Consider the following 12,283-nt stretch of genomic DNA (forward strand, 5'->3'; position numbering starts at 1 on the left):
GAATCCAGATAATTTAGACTTGAATTCTAATTCTGCTACTTATTAGCTGCAAGGCTTGGAAAACTTTCTTAGCTTCCTTATGCCTGTTTCTTCAACAGTAAAATGGGGATAACAGTGCCCAGGCTCAATGGAATTTTCTAACAAACTGCTATATATAAAGAATAGAACATGCCAAAGGACAAGCAAAGTACACAATAAAAGTGTAAGTTTTTCCTTATAGGCAAAGGTTTACAGGAATTGCCAAAATGAATTAAATCCCTTTTGGACTTTACCAGCTCCATGATGCTACTGAAATCACGTGCAGAACTTTAAACCTGTAGATAACCTGTTCTTGATCTTAAATTCATGACCCATATGCCTCATCAGCTTAAATGTTAATATTGCCTTTATATTTCTTTAAAAACAACGTATTCAATACTGTAATACATTTAAGTCTCCCAGCCTACTGTATCTCAAATTATTAATTTTTAAATATGATTGGCTTAAGTCAATTTAAAAGTATCTGGGCTAAGGAAACATCATTATTTGCAAACTGCTTACATCATCAGCTCTGTGTCTTCTGCAAGTTCTAATTTTTTTCAAGTGTGAATTAAGATCATGAGTATGCCAATTTTAACAATTATTACTTATAATGAATTTTTTCACACCATAAGGTAAATGAGATCTTACTTCTTGACTAGACTGAACTCATGCCCCTTGCTGTGGGAATGCTGAGTCTTAACCACTAGACCATGGAAGCCCTTCTAGTGAGTATTTTAAGGAAGAAGGAAAAAGCGTGGGGTGGGGGGGGGTTGTGTGGGGAGCAGGGGGGGGACAGCGGGGGGCGGGGAGAGAAACATGCTATTTGAAAAAAAAGGAAAAAAAGGCTAGTAGTTAGAATCCATATTATGCTATGTTATGCTATGCTAAGTTGGGTCAGTCGTGTCTGACTCTATGCAATCTCATAGACGGAAGCCCACCAGACTTCCCCCGTCCCTGGGATTCTCCAGGCAAGAACACTGGAGTGGGTTGCCATTTCCTTCTCCAATGCATGAAAGTGAAAAGTGAAAGGGAAGTCACGCAGTCGTGTCCAACTCTTGGCGACTCCATGGACTGCAAGCCTACCAGGCCCCTCCGTCCATGGAATTTTCCAGGTAAGAGGACTGGAGTAGGGTGAGGCATATGGGTCATATGGGTCAAACAACTGGGGTAAAACATAAAATTGGCTTAAGCTTCCTGTGTTTCAGTCTAGGAAAATAGTAAAGGGTGAGAAAGGTCTGTCCATGTAATTAATCCCTTATGCTCTAAGTGTTACTTGCTCAGTCACATCTGACTCTGTGATCCCATAAGACTATATAGCCTACCAGCTTTTCTTTTGCATGGGAATCTCCATGCAAAAGCACTGGAGTGGATTGTTCTTCCCTTCTCTAGGGGATCTTCCCCAACCAGGTATCAAGCCTGAGTTTCTTGTACTGCAGGCAGATTTTTTACCATCTAAGTCACCAGGGAATCCCCTAGTTTAAGGGACAATTCAATTTGAACCTATTAATTCTCACTCTACATTTTAAAAAGAAGGGGACAAAATATGGGATTAAAAAGAAAAGCTGGTTTTGAAGGAGACTACGTCTGCAGGTTTTGAATGGTGTGATAGCCCCCAGAAATACTCAAAGGCAAATCATGAAAAACTAAGAGAAAAATTTTATTTCAAACAGGTTCAGTGGTATGTGTACACTAGCAAAGGCTGGTTGTAACAGCAACTTCATTTGAAAAACCTAAACTGATGCACAAAAGTGACATTGCTAAAATGTGGGTTGAAACCATCAACATGCTAATTCTGACATTTATCATAAACCCTATTATTTATTTTAGAATAAAAACTAATTCCCATTAGAAAAAAATGAAAACTTTAACAGCTCTACTAGTGAAATGAAATATATTTGCTGGTACTGCTTTAAAATTAAACCACTAGCTTGTTAAGAGAAATTCTGACTTCATCCAAATATATTATTTAACTGATAATCTTCATTCATCATCTACTGTTGGCTTGATGGTTACTCCTCTTCTTATCTGACCCCAACCAATTAAACTGCAAAGTGAAAAATAAAAGAAATTATGAATTTTAAGTTCATTTCATTAGCATAAGTATAAAATTTTGACAAAACTGTTCTTACTACATTTTCCTCTAAATTCAAAATTTCTGTTCTATGAAGAATAGTCTGTATATTACCTTGTTAGAATCCCAGAGCCTCATATATGGATTTTGGCCACCACAAATGACAAGAAAAGCAAACAAGAATTTGCTATAACACATATACTAACGTCTCTCTAAAAATAAAAAAACTACCTACCCTTTCAGAATTAGGAAACAGGAGCACTTTAGGTCCCCCAAGGTATAATGTCCCAAGACAAAAAAAAAAACACACACACACACACACCAACTTATTTAAAAAGAAAAGAAGTCATTACCAATTTTTCCCTTGAAAAATGTGTCTTTTCTAGCATCTCAAAGGAATATAATAGCTTTAAAGGAAAATAAATGAAGAGAAAAAGGTGAAGAACTAGAATAGACAGTCTATAAACAGATTATTCTCAATAGCACAGTCAAACACCACACTGGACTGATAACTAAAGTTCTCCTTCTAAAAGAAAACCACCTAAATATGAATAAAAAATACAATTCTAAAGAATATAAAAGAAAAAGAAAGTTAGTAAAAATGGGTGATATAGGTTCCAGATATAGAACATCAAGTAAGTAACATTCTGACCAAAGCAGCAGCTAAGGATAAACTAACAAAACAAAGCTACAGTTACAAGAGAAAAAACTTTTGTGGCATTTTTGCTCACCCAGTACCTTATAGCCAAGTAGAAGCCAATCAATCCACAGTTCCCCTCATGAGACAGAAGGAAACAAACAGCACTTGTTTTCAAAGGCCTGTCCTGTTTCAGGGCTGCTCAATAGACTAGTTTCTGCCTTGTTGGACTTGGAATACCTGCAGAACTCTGGCACAGTTGTACTATGATGTTGAAGATGCCTGAAAGCAGTTGTGTGAGACCAGGTAAATAAAAGTTTCAGAAAGATTATAGGTTAAAGGTGCCTGAGGGATTAAGGAATATGAGCAAAGGAATATAATAAAATGGGGGTCCCAGAAGAAGCAAGAGTGAGACTCAGGGATATTAAGACATAAAAAGTTGTGTTCACAGACAAATCAGACAAAAGAATACAGCTCCAGGGAAGATGAAGCTTAGATATTAGGTTGATGTTTTCTTTCTGAAGTTTTTCAAGACTAGAAGAAATGCCTGTTTTTATGTTTTTTTCTTTTCTTCAAATGCCTAATCTTAAATAAAACAAGGCATATAAATATATGGGGAAGCAAGGTCACAGTCCATGTAAGAGAACAAAATACAAGCCAAGATACTAAATGCAGAGGCCCTGGACTTACTTGAGAAGGACTTTGAAGCAAATGTCCTACATAGTTTCAAAGAGCTAAAGGAGAAATATAGACCCAAAAATCATTAGGAACATCATACATCAATAAAATTAGACTTTACACATAGAGAATTTCTAATACAAAACAAATTATAAAAAGTATTTCCAAAACAAGAAATTAATAGAAAGCTATATTCAAGTTCTAAAGCCAGAAAATGCAAAGACAACTGGGAATCTCACTAGGCTAATAAATCAGCAGATTCAAACAGTATCAGCAAGGATGAACAAATCTTGAAAACAGGTAATCTAAATTACTGACATTGAGGAAAAAAAGAAAAAACAAAAAAGTAACATCAACTAAATAACCTAAAATACATCACTAGAATCATAATTATGAGAGTCCCAGAAAGGAAGAGATGAACAGTTTATCTGAAGAACTAATGACTGGAACGATACATGAATATATACAAGAAGCTCAAAATTTTCCAACTAGGAAAACCCAAAGAGATAACAAGACAAACTATGACCTAACCATCCAAGGCAAAAACAAACATAAAATGTTAGAACAGCAAGAAGAGTGAGTCAGTACATAATAACAAATGTTCTACAAGATTATCTCTGAATTTCTTAGCAGGTATCTTGCAGGCCAAAGGACAACAGGATGATACACTCAAAGTATTAAAGCAAAAAAACTACCAAGCAAGAATGCTAACTTTAAAAATACTTTCAATATTAAGAAATGAAGGTTTTTGACAGATAAAAGTTCTTGAATTCATTCTCAGTATACTTAGTTTTTAAATAAATGATAAAGGACATCTGTCAAGTTGAACTGAAAAGATAGTACATAGCAACAAAAGATCTCTGAAAACATACTGCTCCCTTGGCAAAACAAAGAATACAGACAAAGAAAACTGCAATATTTAATTCTGGAGCACAGAATCTATATATTCAATATGTAAAAATTAATAATATATACCACATACAAAGATATAATTTATCTATCATATCAACAGCCATTAACTGTACAAATAGATCTTTAAAAGAGAGGGTGGCATGAATTGGGAGACTAGCAAAGAAAGATACACTACCATACATAAAATAGCCAGTGGGTACTTGCTCTATGACTAGGGGAGCTCAAATCTGGTACTCTGTAACAACCAAGAAGGGTGGGTTGGGAGGGAATGTGGGAGGGAGTTTACTGAGGAAGGGGACATATTTATATCTATGGCTGATTCACGGTGATGTATGGCAGAAACCAGCAAAACACTATAAAAAAATTATCTTCGAAATAAATGAATTAAAAACAAGAAAAATGTGTGCTTTTGATGTTTACCAGTTGCAATATAGAAACAACCTAAGTGGTTGTAGAAAAGGCAGAGGAACTAGAGATCAAATTGCCAACATCCACTGGATCATCAAAAAAGCAAGACAATTTCAGAAAAACATCTATTTCTGCTTTGCTGACTATGCCAAAGCCTTTGACTGTGTGGATCACAATAAACTGTGGAAAATTCTTCAAGAGATGGGAATACCAGACCACCTGACCAGCCTCTTGAGAAACCTATATGCAAGTCAGGAAGCAACCGTTAGAACTGAACATGGAACAGACTGGTTCCAAATAGGAAAAGGAGTATGTCAAGGCTGTATATTGTCACCCTGCTTATTTAACTTATATACAGAGTACATTATTAGAAACGCTGGGATGGAGGAAGCACAAGCTGGAATCAAGATTGCCAGGAGAAATATCAATAACCTCAGATATGCAGATGACACCACCCTTACGGCAGAAAGTGAAGAGTGAAGAGGAACTAAAAAGCCTCTTGATGAAAGTGAGAGAGGAGAGTGAAAAAGCTGGCTTAAAGCTCAACATTCAGAAAACGAAGATCATGGCATCTGGTCCCATCACTTCATGGGAAATAGATGGGGAAACAGGGGAAACAGTGTCAGAGTTTATTGGGGGCTCCAAAATCATTGCAGATGATGATAGCAGCCATGAAATTAAAAGACGCTTACTCCTTGGAAGAAAAGTTATGACCAACCTAGATAGCATATTCAAAAGCAGTGACATTACTTTGCAAACAAAGGTCCATCTAGTCCAGGCTATTGTTTTTCCAGTAGTCATATATGGATGTGAGAGTTGGGACTGTGAAGAAAGCTGAGCACCAAAGAACGGATGCTTTTGAACTATGGTGTTGGAGAAGACTCTTGAGAGTCCCTTGGACTGCAAGGAGATCCAACCAGTCCATTCTAAAGGAAATCAGTCCTGGGTGTTCTTTGAAAGGAATGACGCTAAAGCTGAAACTCCATTACTCTGGCTACTTCATGCGAAGACTTGACTCACTGGAAAAGACTCTGATGCTGGGAGGGATTGGGGGCAGGAGGAGAAGAGGACGACAGAGGATGAGATGGCTGGATGGCATCACCAACTCAATGGATGTCAGTTTGAGTGAGCTCCGGGAGTTGATGATGGACAGGGAGGCCTGGTGTGCTGCGATTCATGGGGTCACAAAGAGTCGGACATGACTGAGCGACTGAACTGAACTGAACTGAAGTGTCCATCAACAGATAAATAATAAGGAAGCTGTACTGTATATACATATAAATATATGGGGAAGGGGAAGGAGAGGGTGAGATGAATGGAGAGAGTAGCAAGAAAACATATACATATGAAAGACAAAACAGATAGCCATTAGGACAACCTAGAGGGGTAGGATAGGTGGAAAGTGAGAAGCAGAGAGGTCCAAGACAGCAGCGACATGTGTATACCTGTGGCTGATTCATGTTGACGTAAGGTAGAAACCAATACCACACAGTAATTATCCTCCAATTGAAAAAAAAAAAGAGACATTCCATGTGATTTAAAATTAACCATATCATTTGGCATAAAACATTCTAATGGTGTTATATGTAATTCCATAACAACAACAAAATACACAAATGAAAAATGATGGGTTACTTTTAAAAGAATTTAGGAATAGGACTTCCCTGGTGATCCAGCAGTTGAGACTCAGTGCTTTTACTGCTGCAGGTGTGGATTCAATCCCTAGTCAAGGAATTAAGGACCCCAACAAAGAACATGGAAATAGGGTGGTCCTAAGAAAGCAGATGAACAGGATGGGAAGGCCACTTTCTCCCCCACAGATTCAACAAAAGAGATCATCTGACTGCTGACCAGCTTCCACAAAACAACTTCTGAACGCTAGCAGAAGACACCAGGCACCCAGAAAGGCAGTCCATTAGCTTTGAAAAGAGGTAGGACAAAATATAAAACAGTTAGGGACAGAGACCAGGCCCAGGGAAGGGGTCATGAAAGAGGAGAAGTTTCCAAACACCAGGAAACCCTCTCATGGGCAGGTCTGTGGGGAGTTTGGCAATCTCAGAGGGCAACATAACTGGGAAGAAAAAAAAAAACACAGATTATGCACCTAATTATAACTCCCAGTGGAGAAGTAGCCCAGATACTTGCATCTGCCACCAGTGAGTGGGGGCTGAACAAGGAGGCATAGGATGCATGCTTAGGGTAATGCCCTGAGGACAATTTGAGAGAACTAACGTGAGGCAGCAACCCAAGCTGAGGTACAGCCAGAGAGAGGGGGAAGAAAAAGAAACAGAGATAGAACTTTCTCCTGAAAAGCTCTAACCTGAGGTAGAGCCTAGCCTGTTCACAGAACATAGGATTGAGTGAATACCAGAGGAGAGCTAGCCAGCTGTGGACATGCCCATTCCCACGCTCGAGGCAGACACACAGGCTGGCAACAACCAAAGCCAGAAGGCAAGGGGCAATTGTGGCCCCATAGATGGCATGCTCCACGAAACCATGAGCAGGCTCCCATTTGCTAACCAACTCTTGGGATCCTGGACAGTTGACATATGCCAGGAGGATTGCAGCCAGAGATCAACTCCCCAGAGAAGACACGTGAACACCTGAGAAGGCAGTCTTGTTGCGCACCCAAGAAACCAAGTAGCTGGGACCGGGGAGGTGATCAAGATGCACCACCCACCTGGAACAGTGCACTCGCCAAACACCAGGTCACCCGAGCTGCTCAGATCTGGAAGGGCACAAAATGCATGCCCAACTAAGTCTGTGCCTTTGTGGAGTACCCGAGAATCTGAACCTGAGTATCTTAGATCTAAGAAGGGCACACAACCCAGGGCTTACTTTGGACAGTTCCCCTGCAGAGTAACCTGCAGCCTAAGCACTGCAGACAGGGAAAGTACACACATTGTGAGAGGGTCAAACCCAGTGTGGCCCATGTACTGTGAGCACTCCCCACGGATTTAATTTTCATATTTATAACCTTTTATGGCTTCCCTGGTGGCTCAGAGGTTAAAGCGTCTGCCCGCAATGCAGGAAACCTGGGTTTGATCCCTGGGTCAGGAAGATCCCCTGGAGAAGGAAATGGCAACCCACTCCAGTACTCTTGCCTGGAGAATCCCATGGACGGAGGAGCCTGGTGGGCTACAGTCCACGGGGTCGCAAAAAGTCGGACACGACTGAGCAACTACACTTTCTTTCACATGATTTTTCCAGTGGTCTTGTATGGATATGAGAGTTGGACTGTGAAGAAAGCTGAGTGCCAAAAAATTGATGCTTTTGAACTATGGTGTTAGAGAAGACTCTTGAGAGTCCCTTGGACTGCAAGGAGATCCAGCCAGTCCATTCTAAGGGAAATCAGTCCTGGGTGTTCTTTGAAAGGACTGATGCTAAAGCTGAAACTCCAGTACTTTGGCCACCTCATGCGAAGAGTTGACTCATTGGAAAATACTCATGGTGGGAGGGATTGGGGTTAGGAGGAGAAGGGGACAACAGAGGATGAGATGGCTAGACTGCATCACCAAGTCTATGGACATGAGTTTGAGTGAACTCTGGGAGATGATGATGGACAGGGAGGCCTGATGTTCTGTGATTCATGGGGTCACAAGGAGTTGGACACGACTGAGCAACTGAACTGAACTGAACCCTGCCTGACCCTATTTTTAAAGCAAATTTCATACATATTTTTAAATAGATTTTGTGATTGATCTTGTTTTGCATTTTTAATATTGTATTTTTTAAAGTCTAACCTCTAGATTTTTCATCTTTGCTTTTTGGTATTTGCTATCAATTTTGTACCCTTAAAAATCTAATCTTCAGTACCCATTTTTGCCTAGGGGTATGACTGCTGGCTTGATTCCTCTCTCCCCCTTTGACTCTCCCTTTTCTCCCCCAGGTCACCTCTATCTCCTCTCTCCCCCTTCTCTTCTCTATTTAACTCTGTGAATCTCTCTCGGTATTCCAGGCTGTAGAGAACATTTAGGGAACTGATCACTGGCTAGACTGGCCTCTTCCCTTTTGACTCCACCCCTCTTCCCCTACTAGTTAGCTCATCTCCCTCCTCCCTCTATTCTTTTCCATGTCACTCTGTGAAGCTCTCTGGGTGTCCTTCACTGTGGAGAATCTTTTCACCATTAACCTAGATGTTCTGTCATCTGTGCTGTATGCATGGAGAAGTCTTGACACTATTGCAAGAGTAAGACTGAAAGTCAGAGGCAGGAGGCTTAAATCCAAAACTCGAGAACACTAGAAAACTCTAACTCTGGGAACATTAATTGACAAGAGCTCAACCAAAAGCTTCCATACCTACACAGAAATCAAGCTCCATCCAAGAGCTAACAAGTTGCAGAGCATGACACACCGTGCTAATTCTCTAGCAACCCGGGAACATAGACCTGAGCACTAAAACACAGGCTACCCAAAGTCATACCAAACCTACAGACATCTCAAAACTCACTACTAGACACTATCTGCACTCCAGCTAGAAAAAATACAACTCCACCCACCAGAACAAAGACACAAGCTTTCCTAACCAGGAAAACATGATAAGCCACTAGTCCAACTCCAACCACAGGGAACAATCTGAACAATAAAAAGGAACTACAAACTTCCAGCATACAAAAAGGCCACCCCAAACCCAGCAATCTAAACAAAATGAAAAGGCAGAGAAATATTCAGCAGGTAAAGGATAAATGCCAACCAAACCAAAGAGGAGGAGATAGGCAGTCTACCTGAAAAAGAATTCAGAATGAGAGTACAGATGATCCAAAATCTTGAAAACAAAGTGCAGTTACAGATAAACAGACTGGAGAAAAGGATTGAGGAAATGGAAGAGACGTTTAACAAGGACGTCGAAGAAATAAAAACAGTCAATCAACATTGAATAATGCAGTAAGTGAGATCAAAAGCTCTCTGGAGGGAACCAGCAGTAGAATAACAGGGACAGAAAATAGGACAACTGAGGTAGAAGATAGAATGGTGGAAGTAAATGAAGCAGAGAGGAATAAAGAAAAAAGAATTAAAAGAAATGAGGACAACCTCAGAGACCTGTGGGAGGATGTTAAATGTCCCAACATTTGAATCATAGGACTCCCAAAAGAAGAAGACAAAAAGTAAGGCCATAATAAAATACTTGAGGCGGTAACAGTTGAAAGCGTCCCTAAAATGTAGAAGGAAATAGCCATCCAAGTCCAAGAAACCCAGAGAGTCACAAACAGGATAAACCCAAGGCAAAACACCCCAAGACACATATTAATCAAATTAATGAAGATCAAACACAAAGAGCAACTATTAAAAGCAGTAAGGGAAAAGGAAAAAATAATACACAAGGGGAGTCCCATAAAGATAATTGCTGATCTTTCAGTAGAAACACTTCAGGCCAGAAAGGAATGGCAAGACATACTTAAAGTCATGAAAGAGAAAAACATACAACCCAAATTAATATACCCAGCAAAGATCTCATTAAAATATTAAAGAGAAATCAAAAGCTTTATAGACAAGCAAAAGCTGAGAAAATTCAGCACCACCAAACCAACTACTGAAAAACTGATAAAGGATGTTCTCTAGACAGGAAACACAGAAGAGGTTTATAAACTCGCCCCAAATCACAAATGAACTGGATGAAAGGATACAAAAGCAAGACCCCTACATATGCTTTCTACAAGAGACCCACCTCAAAACCACAAACTATTACAAACTGAAGGTGAAGGGCTGGAAAAAGATATTTCCTGCAGATAGAGACCAAAAGAAGGAAGCAGTAGCAAGAGTTATACGTTACAACAGACTGAAATAAAGGCCAAGAAAAGAGACAAACAAGGACACTAAATAGATCAGAGGATCAATCCAAGAAGAAGATGTAACAATTATTAATATACACGCACCCAACAAAGGAGCACAGCAATACATAAGGCCAATGTTAACAAGTATGAAAAGGGAAGTTAACAGTAAGACAATAATAGTAGGAGATTTCTTTAATATCCACTCACAACGTGGATAGAAAACCAAGAAGAAAACTGGCAAAGAAAGACAAAATTTAAATGACACAAAAGACCAGTTAGACCTACTTCATATCTATAAGACACTGCACCCTAAAACAATGAACTTCACCTTTTTCTCCAGTGCACATGGAACATTCTCCAGGATAGATCATATCCTGTGCCATAAATCTAGCACTGATAATGAAATAATTCCAAGTGTAGTTTCTGATCATGATGTGGTAAGATTAAATGTCAACTGCAGGGAAAAGACTATTAAAAATACATACATATTGAGCCTAAACATCAAGATTGTGAAAAAAAAAAAAAAAAAAAAAAACAAAAACACAAGTCACAGAAGCAATCAAAATATACATAGATCAGATGAAAATGAACATGATAACCCAAAACCTGTGGGATTCAGTAAAAGCAGTGCTAAAAGGAAGGTTCATAAGCATACAAGGTTACCTCTAGAAACAAGAGAAAAATCAAACAAATAACCTAACTTTACACCTAAAGAAAAAGAAGAAATTAAGAACCCTAGAGTTAGCAGAAGTTTCCTTCTAAAATTCAGTGAAGTTTCCTTCACTAAAAATTATAGCAGTAATAAATGCAAAAAAAAAGAACCAAAGGAGACTATAACAAAAATCAACAAAGCTAAAAGCTAGTTCCTTGAGAAGATAAACAGACAAACCAATAGCCAGACTCATCAAGAAAAAAAGGGAGAAGAATCAAATCAACAAAATTAGAAATGAAAATGGAGAAATCACAAGAGAATAACACAGAAATACAAAGAATCGTGAGACTACTATCAGCAACTATATGACAATAAAAGGGAAGAATAAATAAAACTTCCAATAAAACTTGGCAGAAATGGAAGAATTCTTGGAAAAGTATAACCTTCCAAAACTGAGCTAGGCAGAAACAGAAAATCTTAACAGACCTATCACAAGCACAGAAATTGAAACTGTAATAAAAAATCTTCCAACAAACAAAAGCCCGTGACCAAATGCCTTCACAGGTAAATTCTACCAAAAATTTAGAGAAAATTTAACACCTATCCTACTCAATCTCTTCCAGAAAATTGCAGAGGAAGCTAAACTGCCAAACTCATTCTATGATGCCACCATCACCCTAATACCAAAACCAGACAAAGATGCCACAAAAAAAGAAAACTACAGGCCAATATCACTGATGAACACAGATGAAAAATCCTCAACAAAATTCTAGTGAACAGAATCCAACCACATATTAAAGAGATCATACATCACGACCAAGTGGGTTTTATCCAAGGGATGCAAGGATTCTTCAATATTCACAAATCAATGTGATACACCACATTAACAAACTGAAAGATAAAAACCATATGATTATCTCAATAAATACAGACATATCCTGTGACAAAATTCAACACTCATTTATGATAAAAACCCTCCAGAAAGCAGGCACAGAAAGAATATCCCTCATAATAAAAGCCATATATGATAAACCCAAAGCAAAAAAGCCATATATGATAAACCCAAAGCAAACATTATCCTCAATGGTGAAAAACTGAAAGCATTTCCCCTAAACTTAAGGAACAAGACAAGG

The 12,283-nt window shown here is 38.9% G+C and overlaps 1 protein-coding gene across 2 annotated transcripts in view; it reads right to left on the reverse strand.

Annotated features, from left to right (window-relative positions):
• Positions 1 to 1,657: 1,657 nt before the first annotated feature.
• Positions 1,658 to 12,283, reverse strand: part of LOC138431434 (eukaryotic translation initiation factor 2 subunit 3, Y-linked-like) — a 45,365-nt gene continuing 34,739 nt past the window's right edge. For both annotated transcript variants that reach the window (XM_069573591.1, XM_069573592.1), the window contains one exon: positions 1,658 to 2,065. In XM_069573591.1, coding sequence (XP_069429692.1) covers positions 2,002 to 2,065 — 64 coding nt within the window. In that variant the 3' untranslated portion in view covers positions 1,658 to 2,001. The remainder of the gene's footprint in view (positions 2,066 to 12,283) is intronic.

Source organism: Ovis canadensis, chromosome Y, assembly GCF_042477335.2.
Source record: "Ovis canadensis isolate MfBH-ARS-UI-01 breed Bighorn chromosome Y, ARS-UI_OviCan_v2, whole genome shotgun sequence".
NCBI lineage: Eukaryota > Metazoa > Chordata > Mammalia > Artiodactyla > Bovidae > Ovis > Ovis canadensis.